A 15,873-nucleotide genomic window follows, 5' to 3' on the forward strand; every position below is an offset into this window, starting at 1 on the left:
TGGGATCTTAGTTCCCCAACCAGGGACTGAACCCGGGGCCTCGGCAGTGAGAGCGCAGAGGGATTCCCGATAGTGACTGTTAATAATACTCTATTCAGCTGCTTTTGTGGGTTTTCTTTCCCTGTGGCATTCCGTAACCTACTTTCCATGGAGAGCAGATTTGACATTCAGATTTGTTTAGTTTTTGTAGCCAGGTATATTCAGTGGAAGCCCCATAGGTCACGGTAATATTCGAAAGAGAACTTTTGAATATATCAAATAGAAAGATTAAGGTGAGTGATCCACAGGCTCTCACCTGAATAATGAAGATGGGAAAGATAAAAGAGGATGCTAAACAGAAAGGAAAAGACTACAGACTGGAGGATAGTGATAGTAGATATTTTAGTAAAGGCCCCAAACCAGCAGAGAATGAGAGGAGTAAAGGGAGCGATTAAGCAAGTAAAGTGGAGAATTCTGATGTCGTAATGAAAGAGTGAGCTATTCTGGGTGTGTGACTTGAGAGGTGGAGTACTTTATGGTGATTTCAAGATCTGGGGTCTCACACTAAGAATGAGGGGCTGGGAGTTGGGCTGGCCGTATGAGTTGATGACTGAGAACATAGTCTGTGATGTTAGGGAAACTTGAGGTTGCATCCCAGTCACTAACCTTAGGCCTACGTGTTAATTTCTCCGACCTTCTAGCTCTTCATCTGAAAAATGTTGCTGCTCATGGTATTTTCTCACAAGGGGCCTTGTGAGAATTAAGTGAGCGATAATTTACGCAACATGCTGAGCACACTGCCTGATACCACATAGTAAGTGCTTCACGAAAGTCAGTTATTTTTATATTATTACCAGAGGACTCTACATGTGGATGCTATAGACTGCGCAAGACGAGACAGTACACGTTCTTGAATTAGCGGATAAATCCTGGGTATTATAAATCTTCAGTGGTTGGGGGCATGGGTGGTGGTCAAGAAGTTGGTACAACAAAGCTCCAAGAAGTGAGGTAAATGGCATGAATTTCAGGGTAACTGGGAGCACACACACCCTCCTCCCCCTCTGATGCTGAGACCCCTGGAATGGGAGAGCACGACCACCCTGAGCCTGTGAGGACTTCAGAGGAGGGAGTCCTCAGGGGGGAAGTGTAGGTTTCTGTTAACACAGGGATGTAGAGAGAATATTTGGTGAAGGTGTAGGATTTCTTTCTTTTTTTTTTTTTTTTTTTTTTTTTTTTTGCTGTGCTGGGTCTTTGTTGCTGCATGCGGGCTTTCTGTAGTTGCCGTGTGTGGGCTTCTCATTGAGGTGGCTTCTATTGTTGTGGAGCATGGGCTCTAGGTGCATGGGCTTCAGTAGTTGCAGCACGTGGGCCCTAGAGCGTGTGGGCTTCAGTAGTTGTGGTGCATGGAGTCAGTAGTTGTGGCTCGTGGGCTCTAGAGAGCGGGCTCAGTAGTTGTGGCGCACGGGCTTAGTTGCTCCACAGCATGTGGGATCTTCCGGGACCAGGGCTCAAACCCATGTCCCCTGCATTGGCAGGCGGATTCTTAACCACTGCGTCACCAGGGAAATTCCGGATTTCATTATTATAGAAGAAGAGTTCCCAAGGGCACAGTTGAAGGGTTTGGGAAGAAATTTTGAGGGCTTGGGTGTAGGGGACAGGTGAGAGGAAGAATAGAATAAGAGGGATAGAAGTTCAGAAACAGCCAGTATCCACACGCTGAAGGACCTTTTCAAATGGGTATGTGATGGGCCTTGTGCGATTCAGGTGAGAGGAAAGGATTTCCGTCAGAATTTGAACCAGGATTATTTTGATATATTACAGAGTCTACTGATATACTGTTGATTCACTTACTGAAATAATTTACCAAATATATAATTAGTCTATACTATACACCAACACTGTACTAAGCTCTGGGGCTTAGTACATGCCCTCATGGATTACAGCCTAGTGACAAAGATGACCATTATGCAAATGATAAGAAAGCGTGGTGAGTCTTAAGATAGAAATTCCTGGAGCTTTGAGAACATATAGCCTGGGGTGCAGTGGGGGGTGCTAATCTAGTCTAGTATTATTTATTTAACATTTGAAGAAGTTTGATATTAAAGGGACATACATTAAACAGTGAAGGGGAGTGTTTATTAAAAGGAAACATGTATTGGAGGTTGAAAAACAGTACGTATAGATCCATGTTCAACACGGGGCAGTTTGCAAGTGATTTTTCTTTTCTTTTCTTTTTTTTTAAGTATTAGATCAATGTTTTTATTAAGATCTTAAAAAAAACATGACCTGAAAGAATAACACATATATTTGTAGGTTCTTCTGGCTGAACTTTCTGTTTCTTTAAACTGCTGCTTAAAAATATTTACCTAATTGTTATTACCTATAAACAGCATTGTAGTTCTGATTATTTTCTTTGACTCAGTTCATCCTTGTAAGATCTTCAGTCCTGAAGAAATGGCACAAAACGAATAATGAGAAATAACAAATGATATTTCTGAATCCCATTTTGGGGTAACTGTGAAAACCTTTGAGATTTTAGTGAAATTTATGGGCCACAACTTAGAAAAAGGTACAGCAGCATTTTGCATGGAGTTTCTTGGGATTCAGGGACTTCGTGTCCTATGCATGAACCACAGCTTAAGAACACCCCATCTATTTAAAAAGCCTTGGCTAGTGGCATTTGACTTCTGTGGTTTTTGCTGCCTTTGGGTAAGGACGGATCACCTCCAGCACTTTCTTGGAACAAAATTCCTGCCCAAAAATCTTAGAAGGAGGTTCTTTCCTGCTTAGAGGAGGCAGTCCAAGAGACCCCTTTTACATGGCAGTAATGACAGGCCCTATGATGCAGCTCATAGTGTGGACAAAATAGAAATGTTTTCTGAAGACTTAAGAATTCAGGATAAAGGTTTCATTGGCTGTCACTTATTTTTTGAGGCTCCTCAAACCTAATCATCCTGATAATAATTCCCAGCCTTTGTTTTTTTTTAGTAAACTCTGGTAATGGCTTTTCATATATCATTACAATTCATTCACTCAACAGCACAATGAATTGGGTATCATTAAGCCTAATGAATAGAAATGGAATAAACTCACCATTAATAGATGATCAGATTAGATATATTTTAAAAAAAAATTCAGACATAGGCTCTTAATAGATAAGAAAACCCACGCCTCTTTTCCATATCCAGTGCTCTAAACCTGTACATACTGCCTTTCATTAAGGCCCACATTTCATTTTCTGTCTCAGGCATCAGTAAAGCATGTGTGCCAAATCTGGCCCGTCACCTGTTTTTTGAAAATAAAGTTTTATTGTAATACAGCCACATCCATTTGTTCGTGTATTTTCTGTGGCTGCTTTCTTGCTATAGCAGCAGAGCTGAGTAGTTGTAATAGATAGAGACTGTATGGCTTGCCAAGCCTAAAATATTTGCTCTCCGACCTTTGAGAGAAAAAGTTTGCTGACCCTGTTCTGTTAGTTTCTCGGGAATTTGGAGGGAATTCCTAAGTAGGAATTCTATATTCACCAATGCAAAAATCAGAATAAGCATTTTCTTTAAGGTCAACAAGAGAGAAAACAATTTACGTCACCTCTTAGCTGGTGTTCTTCTTTGGGGTTATATAAATAGGTCCAGCATCCAAAACCCAAAGGGGCTCACCTAGAAGGTACCTGTATCCCTTGACTAGAATCCTTTGAACGTTGATCATCTCAGGACAATTTCCAGGCCATCAGGTTTTGTTTCTTCCACCTGTCAAACTTTTCCTCTGTGAACATTGGAAGGAAATGATACCCAACTGAGCAGGAATGTGTGTCCTGTTTTAGGAAGGAGTGAACTTCCATAGAGTGACTGTGGACTTCACTCAGGAGGAAGAAGGCACTTTGAACCCTGCCCGGAGGACCCTGGACAGAGATGTGATCCTGGAGAACCACAGGCACCTAGTCTCTTGGGGTAAGAGTACAGTCCCCTTTAATGAAGTCTGTGTATTGAAATGATTTCTCATTTCCATTGATCAAGAGCTAGGGAATTCAGAGGCCAGAATGATTTTGGCCACACATAGATTGCATTTGTGCTTTTTATTCCCCAGTGAAGATTTAGTTTTAATTTGTAGGGTAGCAAAGGTACAGATTCTTGGGTTTGAGCTTATGCAGTCTTCTTGGCTCCTAAAGGCCAAGGACTGGGACCAAATTCTGCAGTGATTTTCTTTTGTCCCCAGCCCAAATACCCAAAGTCCTGTATCTTTCCCTATCGGCTTTTCAAACCAGATGCAGTCTCCTAGTTGGAACAAGGGGATAAGTATAAAAAGAGTTTCTCAACATGCATATCCAGGTGAGAAACAGACATTTGGGAGTCATTACAGGTATAGAAGATTTGTTTGAAAAATCCCCATAGGGCATGCTGCATATTTCTCCATCTCCCACTCCTGGTGGACTTATACATCACCACTTTTTCCAAGTGTGCTTTATATTGCCTGGCCTAATAGCCACCAAGGCTTCTGTTTATGAGCTAATCTTCATCCTCTCTCACTTGGAACTAAAGGAATTCATGGGGCCATATTAGCCCCTAAGGCATTTAGGGAACCTGGGATAACAGTGCCCCCATTATTTTTTCCTGGTTCACGAAGTAGTTTGACCTTGTTTTACTAACACAGACTGTGCTAGCAAGTTTCATGCCTCCAGAAATTTCTAGAAATGTAGACACTAATTTCTATTTCAGTGAACATATATCTAGCACTAAAGAAGGTAGAAAGGACCCTCTTTTTTTGCTAAGGATTGCAGAATTGTTTTGCAATTCTGTAGATTCTGCATAGGGGATCTTATTTTGGAATATGGAGATATTTGACATCTAAAGTCTTTTTATTCAGCAACACTAAGATTGAAATAGTTTCATATTAATGCCTTGTCACACTATTGGACTATGGTAGTTCTCTACTTACTGCTTCATCCCATCCTTTTGCTTTCTCAATTCATGTTATAGGTCCATAGCTGAAAGCAAATCCACATATAATTGCATACTTTCTTGTCAGCTTTTATTCCCCTATTCCAGCTCTAACATTTTTTTGGCTAGGGTGTTTTATTTTGCTTCCTTCCAGAGTCGGCAACTGCACTTGGAAGAAGAGAATCAACATCAAAGCAGAACATTTTTGGTGATGAACCATCCCACAGAGTGAAGATAGAAAGGTTGACAAGAGATGATCCTTGGTTATCGTCATGTGAAGAAGTTCAGGATTGTAAGGAGCTTTTGGAGAAGCAACGGGAAAAACAAGAGAGACTTTTGAAGGAAGTGACATTCACTCACAGAACAGCTATTAGTCATGAGAGAGCCTGCAAAAGTGATGACCTTGAGGAGAAGCGTGGTCCAAATAACAGTCTTCTTTCACCACAGATGATACCCATAAGAAACCATTTTCATAAACATGCTTCACATGTTAAAAAATTGCATTATAATTCTATGGTAAACACTCATCAGATGATTAATGATAGTGAGAAACTCTGTGAAAATAAAGAATGTGGAAACCTCCCCCAGAGCATTCATTTTATTCAGTTTACAAAAGCTCAAACAGAAGATAAATCCTATGGATTTAGTGACAGTATTCAACACTTTAGCCATGATAAACCCCTAAATCTACATGAGAAAATACATGCACAAGGAAAATCCTTTGATTTTAAGGAACATGGGCAAGTTTTGAACCACAGCATATCCCATAATGAACAACAGAGAATCCCTGTTGAAGAGAGTCAGTATAAATGTAATAAAACCTCCCAGAGTTCATCCCTTGCTCAAAACATGAGAAATCATTCTGAAGAGAAACCCTTTGAATGTAATCAGTGTGGGAAATCCTTCAGCTGGAGCTCTCATCTTGTTGCACATCAGAGAACTCACACAGGGGAGAAACCTTATGAATGTAACGAGTGTGGGAAATCATTCAGCCGCAGCTCTCACCTCGTTTCCCATCAGAGAACTCATACTGGAGAGAAACCTTATAGGTGCAATCAGTGTGGGAAATCCTTCAGCTGGAGCTCTCATCTTGTTGCACATCAGAGAACTCACACAGGGGAGAAACCTTATGAATGTAACGAGTGTGGGAAATCATTCAGCCGCAGCTCTCACCTCGTTTCCCATCAGAGAACTCATACTGGAGAGAAACCTTATAGGTGCAATCAGTGTGGGAAATCCTTTAGCCAGAGCTATGTCCTTGTCGTGCATCAGAGAACTCACACTGGAGAGAAGCCTTATGAATGCAGTCAGTGTGGAAAGTCATTCAGGCAGAGCTACAAACTTATTGCACATCAAAGAACTCATACTGGAGAGAAGCCCTACGAATGTAATCAATGTGGGAAATCATTTATCCAGAGCTATAAGCTTATTGCCCATCAAAGAATTCATACTGGAGAAAAGCCCTATGAATGCAATCAATGTGGAAAGTCCTTTAGTCAAAGTTACAAACTTGTTGCGCATCAGAGGAGTCACACAGGAGAAAAACCCTTTGAATGTAATCAGTGTGGAAAGTCCTTCAGCTGGAGTTCTCAACTGGTTGCACACCAAAGAACTCATACTGGAGAGAAACCCTACGAATGTAATGAGTGTGGGAAATCTTTCAACCGCAGTTCTCACCTTGTTATGCATCAGAGAACTCATACTGGAGAAAAACCCTATGAATGTAATCAGTGTGGGAAGTCCTTCAGCCAGAGTTATGTTCTTGTTGTACATCAGAGAACTCATACTGGAGAAAAGCCCTATGAGTGCGGTCAGTGTGGGAAATCCTTCAGGCAGAGTTCATGCCTTACTCAACATCAGAGAACTCATACTGGAGAGAAACCCTATGAATGTAACCAATGTGGAAAAACATTCAGCTTGAGTGCTCGACTTATTGTACATCAAAGAACTCATACTGGAGAGAAACCCTTTACATGTAATCAGTGTGGGAAAGCTTTCATTAATAGTTCTAAACTTATTAGGCATCAGGCAACTCATATTGAAGAGAAACCCTATGAATGTAACTAGTTTGGAAATCTTTCAGCCAGAGTATATCCCTCCCTCCTTCCCTCCTTCTCTCCCTCCCTCCCTCCTTCCCTTCCTCCCTCCCTTCAGCCCCTCATTTCCTCCTTCCCTCCTTCCATTCCTCCAGGATTACATGTATTGGAAAGAACTACTATGGAAACGATGTGTCTGGAAAAAGCTTTCAGTTAGCTCTCTGTTATTGTGTATCTGGAAATTTGTTCTGGGGAAGAAACAGAGAAAAACTATCACATATTTTACTTAACAGTTCCATGTTAAAAAATCAAACTTGGCCCTTATAACACATTCCCACAAAAGTAATAACTACTGGCGCTTTTCCTTGCAGAAAGCACTTCGACCTGACTTTGAGAGAATTACCATTAAATGGGCAATATGCTGTGGAGTGATTGCCAGTGAGGTGGACCTCTTTTCCAATAAAGAATAAATGAGAATGCTGATACCAGTGGGCTTGTTGTTGAGAAGGTTGGAAAATTGCAGTAGTTATTAGAACTTAGACTGGAAAACGGCATTTCAGTGTATCATTTTCCAACATGATTTCCCTAGCAGCTACTTAGTAATCAGTTTCATACAGCACTTTCTCTTATATGTGAAGATTTTGTAAAAATTAGGGAAATGGCTATGATATGAACTGAAAAATGCAGGGCAAGAGTATAGAACATTCATTTCTAGAACCATCATGATAAGATATTTCTGTTTGGATCAGGGTCTAAAGGGATTCTAGGTGTATCTGTTTTAATTTTAGGTTTATGCCTTGTTTTTTTTTGTGTGTATGCTTTTTTATAATACTAACAAATGATATGAGTAATAGTCAAAAAAGTACAAACATTTCCATCTCTTTGACCATTTAGGAAAGACCTGACAGTCAGATAGCAAAGATCCCTCAGGGTTCTGAGAGTTCCATTTGGATTAGCATGAACAGGTTACTCCTTAGGACTTAGATTCCCAGGAATGTTCCTCATTGAGAATAAAATATTTCCCTGTGAATGTGGAACTGGAAATTTAAACCAGAGGGGCTGAGAATGCATGGGCAGTATGGAGGGCATATGGGCTTTTTTTAACCCATATATCAAAAGCAGTATAAAGGAGCTTTATTTTTAAGGTTTTTTTTTTTTTTTTTTCTCCCCTCATGTAGTATTGTCTTTTTTTCCTCTGGGATATGTTCCCTAATGTGAGAATCCTCTGAGTGGGAAGGTACTGCCCTGGCTAAGTGCTTGCCATCTAAATTAAGCACACAAGAATGCTTTTAGTGAGGTAATATTTGTAGCTTCTCATTGGTTTTTTTTTTTTTTTTTTTTTTTTTGCCCTGGACGCACAGGCTCAGTGGCCATGGCTCACGGGCCCAGCCGCTCCGTGGCATGTGGGATCCTCCCGGACCGGGGCACGAACCCGAGTCCCCTGCATCGCAGGCGGACTCTCAACCACTGAGCCACCAGGGAAGCCCTTCTCATTGGTTTTTTAGATTTGGTTCACAAGTCTTTCTGGCCTTTGCCCCTTATCATGAATTCTAATTCTGTGGATTGTCATGGACCTGAAACCTCTGATCCCAGAGAGTTATTGAAAAATAGGCTGAGAGTTGAACTGAGAGACCAGAGAATAGAGGTAAATTCCCTGGAGAAAGAAAAAAAAAAAAACAACTAAAGTGATATCTGATAGGGGTTACCCTTAGTAAATGCTGTCCCCAAGATATGACCCTAAGTGGATTCATCTTTATGAGGGTTAAGCCAGAGAGTGCAGCACACCTCACAGTGACTGAAGTTCTGGGGGAACAGTTGTTGACGGCTGGAAAACTGGCTGCCCACCCCAGGAGAATCTTCAGTCAGTCCATGAATGCACAGATAGAGGAAGAGAAGGGGTTCTCCGTGCACTGCCTTTGGGGGAGGACATAAAATTGTGAAAATGCTAATTTGGTAGTGGGACATGGTTAGGCTTCTTTTCCCCCAAATTATAGATAAAACCAATACCAGTGCTAGGTACAAGTGGATGATTTTCACTGGGCATGTTGAATCTTACTTTGAAGACAGGAGACAGGAGACAGGATTGTACAAATGAGATTAAAGCCAACTGGGCTAAGAAGGAAGCCTGTGAAGATTTCAAGTTTTGGGAGGGGTTTATCTCAAAGTAATCTTTTTAGTGTTAAAAATATTTCATTGAAAATGAAATTGATAAAACTGCAAAGAACTTTGAAGTGAGTATGTGTGTGACTGTGTGTTTATTGGCCAGGTTGAATATGAGTCATCTGTGTGCACTAAGTCATAAGTATTACATCAGTTCCTAGGTGGTGAATTATGGTTGCCAAGTGTTTTGAAGTAAGGTAGATCCACTAAATAAACAAAAATGTTAATTTCATTATTTGCTCAGTAATTTCCCTCTGTAGGAAAGGTATTCTCTTAAAAAATGGTCGACCAATAATGAAGAGAAGTTAAAGTGACAGTGTGCTAAAAATACATAATTAAACCTCTGAACCTAAAATTTAGGTTTAAAAGGGGGAATCAGTAACTTGATTTTAATGACATATGTATGACACATATATAACCACATATGTCCCCTGCATAAAAATTTTTGTGTAAAATTCACAAAGTAAAATTGTACTTTGCCATAGCAAAATGTATAGAGATTTGACAGGCCAAATTTCTTTCACCATATTCCAGTAAAATTAGAAATAAGTGAAAGGTGACCAAAGCGTTTTAAAATACATGGATGTTAAGGAATACTCTCTCTCCTAGAACTAATTTTTTAAAACGTTTTTATAGTTTTATCGAGATATAATTGACATAAGTTTAACATGTACAGCATAATGACTTGACTTACAAATATTGTGAAATGGGGACTTCCCTGGCCGTCCAGTGGTTAGGACTCCACACTGTCACTGCCGGGGCCGTGGGTTCAATCCCTGGTCAGGGATTAAGATCCCACAAGCGCAGCCAAAAATATATATATATATTGTGAAATGATTACCACAATGAGTTAACATCCATCATCTCGTATAGATACTAAAAGAAGAAAAAGAAAAAAAAGTGGGTTTTTTTTTTCCTGTGGAGAGAACTCTTAGGATTTGCTCTCTTAGCAGCTTTAAAATGTACCATTCAGCAGCGTTAACTGTAGTCATCATGTTTCCTCCCACACTCCTGCTTAGTCTTCAGTACTTTTGTACTTTGTCCACCTTATTTTGTGGTTTGATGTTTCAGCTTACTCCTAGGCCTGACAAAGATAAACGTGCTTTTAATGTTTTTGTTTGTTTGTTTTTATTGTTTTTATAAATTTATTTATTTATTTATTTTTGGCTGTGTTGGGTTTTCGTTGCTGCACGTGGACTTTCTCTAATTGCGGCGAGCTGGAGCTACTCTTTTTTTTTTGCGGTACACGAGCCTCTCACTGTTGTGGCCTCTCCCGTTGAGGAGCACAGGCTCTGTACGCGCAGGCTCAGTGGCCATGGCTCACAGGCCCAGCCGCTCCACGGCATGTGGGATCTTCCCGGACCGGGGCACGAACCCGTGTCCCCTGCATCGGCAGGCGGACTCTCAACCACTGCACCACCAGGGAAGCCCCTGGAGCTACCGTTCGTTGCAGTGTGCGGGCTTCTCATTGCGGTGGCTTCTCTTGTGGAGCGTGGGCTCTAGGCGCGTCGGCTTCAGTAGTTGTGGCATGTGGGTTCCAATAGCTGTGGCTCACAGGCTCTAGAGCGCAGGCTCAGTAGTGTGGCACGGGGGCTTAGTTGCTTCGCGGCATGTGGGATCTTCCCAGACCAGGGCTTGAACCTGTGTCTCCTGCATTGGCAGGTGGATTCTCCACCGCTGCGCCACCTGGGAAGCCCCTGTTTTTGTGTTTTTTTTCGTCCAAAGAGATTTCAGCTTGGAGTGGGGAGGGAATCCAGACTTTTTGATGCTGTTTTCAGATATGCCTTTTATATTTCTAAATTTCTTTTGGATTTTGTACTTAATCAATACCCTTTATTTCGTGTGTCTCATTTAACGTACTTGAGAAGACCAGTTAATCTTACCTACCCCTTTAGAACTTTATCTTGAAAAATCAGTATTCTTCCCGTTTGCTGAAAGAGGTTGCTCGTGGACTCAGTTTCCCTTTAGAAGACTTGATGAGTCACATCAGTAAATTGCATATTGCTCTTTACAAATTATAGCAGCCTGGGTTCTTAATTGGAAAGCACATGAGCCAGTTCTAACCAGCTGATTCAGAAGATACTAGGTGGCTTCAAGAACTGGCAAGAAAGACAATGTTCAGGGCTTTAATCGTGCTGCAGAGCCATGAGAGTTCCTTAGTGTTCCCAAAGCTCCTTGAGATATAGTAAAGAACTAACTATATCTTCTGATTCGAAGTCTGGGCAAGTGCCTGGTTCTCGTGGATCATAGGCTGTGCCTGCACCTGAGTTGTGTGCAAGGTTAAGATGCCAGGGCCACCAGTGCCTAGTGTTTCCTGGAGAGTCCATAGTTGTAGATGGGCTCTACCTTCCACTCATACTAATTCTTTGGGCAGTTTGTCATTCATAGAATTGTTACTCATTTGCTAAGCAACAGCAAAGGAAAAGACAAAAGATTTCCAGCATAGCAGGCCCTTGCCTAGCCCATATGTCAACGTTTTCTTCACTCTCTACATTTTCACTTACTTTAATATGTATATGCAGCCTCCTACTTAACCTATCATACCTCTTTTATAACCAAAAACATGTGTACTCTCTTCCTCACCCAGGGCTTCACATCTTTGCTTCCACTTCCAAGTCTGGGATCTCTGAGTGGTGTCCATTCCATTTCTAGTGAAAAACTCCTCGTGTAAAAAGATGGTTCAGCTGCTGGGCATTTAAAAAGGATGGGGGGATTATAAACCAGGTCAAATCACCAAGCAGATATTCAGTAACTTCGATTGTGAGTAGATATGCAAAAGCTTTCTAAAGCTGCTTTTGTAAAACCACAAACAGGTTGGTGACATGGGTAGTTTTTACTGCTTAGGATAATTTAATCCTCATTTGGATTTGTTTGGGGGTCTAACTAAATATCTGTTTTATTATGCTTTGCAGTAAAAATAGTATTGTTAAATTTTAAAATATCACTTTTGGCATTTGCCAAGTGGATCTTCATGTTAGAACAGTAAAGTTGGACCTTCTATCTTATGGCCGATGTGGTACTGATTTGTAATCCACTGAGGATGGCATTTCAGTGGAAATAGGTTGATAAATAGGATTGATAAACCTTTCCGTAGTAGTTTTAGCACCTTTCTGGACTCTTTAACATCTTCTGTGTTCTATTGAGGTCATGACAGTCTTCATGATCACCTCCTCTCTTCTTCAGGGAGGACTCCTGGCATTTAACTGTTGGATCAAGTTCTTGAAACACATATTCCTTTGGAATGTTGTTCCTCTTTTCTGCCCAGGCTCTACTAGTTACTCTCTGACAGTGTTTGCTTAGATCTGGATTGTTGATACCTATGCCTGTGGTTCACTGCACAACAGATCCAGCAGGTTGGTGATTCTTCTGACCGGAAGCTCTTCTTCTTGTTCTATATTTGGTTTGTCCACATGTTTCTCCACCTTTCCTCGCTTTCTGAAGGGACTAGGACCACACTACCCCTGCCAGATATTTTGTGGCGTGCTGGAACTTTCTATAGGTGTAAGTTCCTGATGTTCCTGTACTCTTGAAAAAACTTCATGGACATGCCATTAACTTTAATTGATAATTTATTTTTAAGAAGTAATACGTAGCTGTGATCATAAGTGGAATGTGCTGAAATTTTAGTAGTGGGGATTAGGTTATAAAAGAACGAAACCTGTGGAAAAGCCAGAAGAGGGTTTTCTGATGAAATCTCAAAACTGTTTATCTGTAGTCTCTGGTATTACTATTCTCTACTAATTATATGGGGCTCCATCACTGAAACTCTCTGCTTTAGTATTTATGTTGCACTGGGTAGAGGGAGTTGGAGTCTCTTTTTGTAATCTGGTGCTTTAATTAGATATAGCTGATAGTATTGATCATCTAGACCTGTATACAATACAGCCAGTTCCAAGATGTGTCCCCAGAAAACTGGATGACCAGTCACCACAGGCTACACCTATCCCCGGGTGGTGTAGCCTCTACCTTGTATGAGTATCCAACCATGGTTCCTATGTTCACATGGGAAGATGGGATGACTACTGTGTTTGGAGTATTGTTCTCTGTTACTGCTGGATAAGGTCCAGTTGCATTTTTTTATGCAAGGAAAACTGAAGTTTCTAGCTTTAAATGAAACTATAAAATTGTTTGTGGGGGGTTGTGTTTATGAAACATTCAAATTGGTCAGAAGACACTGAATGAGAAAAAAAATGTTTAAGTAAAAGATGGAGACTAGTTTAAAACAAGAGTTAAGTTGAAAACAGCAGCATTAGTTCACACCCTTAAAAGCTGAGCAGCCTCTTGGGTTGCACGTCATCCTAGGGATCCATCAGTGATGCAGCAGCAATTTGAAACTAGGGCTCTTTGGTGAGTAGCTTATGTTAAGGCAGAAAGATAGAAATGGGCTTGTACTATCTTGTGAATAATAGGTTAAAAAACACTTCAAGAGACATTTGGGTGGTGTTGCATATGCCACAGGGGCCACTAACCTGTGTGGAATTCCTGCCAGCCAAGCAGGAACACTTTGAGCATTGAGAAACCATTAGTCATAGACAGCTGGACCGAGGTAGGTCAATACAGAGCCATGGGGCCTTCGTGAGATGCAGTATCAAGCGTGCTGAAGAAAGGCATTCTTATTCTGTTCAGACTGCTCTCACAAAAATACTTTAAACTGGCTGTATCAGCGTCTGAGGACTCACTTCCCACTCGTTAGCTGCACACCTTCTTGTTCTGTCCTCACAAGGACTCCGAGGTCTCTGAGGCCTCTTTTATAAGGGCACTAATCCCATTTGTGAGGTACCCTCATGACCTAACCGCCTCCCAAAGGCCCTCACCCCCTAATATCACATTAGGGGTTAGGATTTCAACATATGAATCTGGTGAGGGGACACAAGAATTCAGTCCACAACAAGCACACACTCAACTTCTAATAGCCTTCAAATAAAGGTGCATTATATTGGTCAGTTCCAGTTGCCCTGCAGGAAAGTGTTGGTCATCATTAATTCTATAACATATGAAAAATAGGCTTATATGGAGGTCCATACAGAAAAGGGCACCTTCACTAGGACGAAGATCTGGAAACTACACATTTTAATCTCACAATGAAAGGGCATCTAAAATTCCAGCTTAGGTCCCTCAATGACTGACACTGGAGGTTGATCTCTTCATTACTTGCTTCTGGTGGATAGGCCACGGGCTCTATAAGGACACATAAATATGCCACTAATAGAGGAGTCCAGCGATGACGTAGAGGGGTGGGATAGGGAGGATGGGAGGGAGACTCAAGAGGGAGGGGATATGGGGACGTGTACGCATATGGCTGATTCCCTTTGTTGTGCAACAGAAACTAACACGGTCTTGTGAAGCAATTACACTCCAATAAAGATCTATTACATAAACAAAAAATAAGGGAGCCCAGCCCCAGGTGTATTTGGTCATGTTTATCATTGAAGGGAGCAGATAAGGGGGAGAAAGTGATTGGGATTAATGGTAACTCACCTTCCATGAGACTCTCGTTCGCTCTTTGGTAAAACTTAGGAAGAAAACAAGAAAAAAAATGTAAATGAATATGGCCCATTTCATGAAATGGGAGTGGAGGTGGGGCAGGCAAAGTGTAGATTATTTATCCAGGAGGCAAACCATAAAGGGGGGGGATACAAATACCAACTCTAAAGCAACACTAAACATATGGCCGAGGGAGGCTTAGGAACCAAATATCTAGGTAGAATTCTGGTCGATAGTTCTTTTTCTTGTATGGTTTTCTTTTTTTTCTTTTTTTTTTCTTCTTGTATGGTTTTCTTTTTCCCCTTGCTTTTTTTTTTTTTTTTTTGCGGTATGCGGGCCTCTCACTGCCGCGGCCCCTCCCGCTGCGGAGCACAGGCTCCGGACGCGCAGGCCCAGCGGCCATGGCTCACGGGCCCAGCCGCTCCGCGGCACGCGGGATCCTCCCGGACCGGGGCACGAACTGGCGCCCCCTGCATCGGCAGGCGGACTCCCAACCACTGCGCCACCAGGGAAGCCCAATCCCCTTGCTTTTAACATTTGCTTCCATTTTTCAAGATTGGAGGGCCTCACATCACTCAGCCAGATGTGCTAGAACCTGACTGAAATATGGGCTTACTTCCTCTTGTGGAAAACAGTACTCCATCTACCAAACATCTGGGACAAATTAGACTATAATTGGTTTCCTACTGCCCCCCAATTTACACACGTATAATTTAAACGATTTAGTATAATTTAAATAATTAGATGATCTAATGATCTAGAACCATCGAATTCCTAACCTAATCACCCGAATGCAATCAATCCACCACCTACCTAGCTTCGATTTCCCCAGATGATAAGAACAAAATCTTAATTTATACAACATATATCTCAACTTAAAAAAAAACAACAAACACAACTTTTCTTTTACGTAGGTGGTTCTTAAACTTTGCCATGCATCAGAATCAGAGGAAGTGCTTCTTATAACACAGATTTCTGGGTCCCAACCCTAGAATTTCTGATTCAGTAGGTCTGGGGTGGATTTTGGGGGTTTGCAGTGATTCTGCTGGTCCGGGACCACAACCTGAGGACCATAGCGCTAGAACGGTTTTAAGTATTTAAATGGAATTAACTTATAATATATCTGGCTCACAAAAGTTCTAAGTTCTTGCCTTAAATTGTGCCAAACTTTTAACTTTAAATCAAATTAGGAGAGGAAGTTTGTGTTGGGCAGAGTCTGGCAGCCAGAGCTGAACGAGATGCGTGAGAAGGTGTGAAGCCCCGCCCCTTCCCCCGTCCCC

General features: G+C 41.5%; 1 protein-coding gene across 1 annotated transcript in view; it reads left to right on the forward strand.

The window, feature by feature from the left end:
- The window catches only part of ZNF180 (zinc finger protein 180), a 59,311-nt gene that overhangs the window by 22,935 nt on the left and 20,503 nt on the right, over positions 1-15,873 (forward strand). The window contains 2 exon segments of the mRNA XM_024768169.1: positions 3,800-3,926; positions 5,068-6,934. Coding sequence (XP_024623937.1) covers positions 3,800-3,926; positions 5,068-6,934 — 1,994 coding nt within the window.

The sequence above is a fragment of the Neophocaena asiaeorientalis genome, unplaced genomic scaffold (genome assembly GCF_003031525.2).
Source record: "Neophocaena asiaeorientalis asiaeorientalis breed wild unplaced genomic scaffold, Neophocaena_asiaeorientalis_V1.1 scaffold629, whole genome shotgun sequence".
Classification (NCBI taxonomy): Eukaryota; Metazoa; Chordata; class Mammalia; order Artiodactyla; family Phocoenidae; genus Neophocaena; species Neophocaena asiaeorientalis.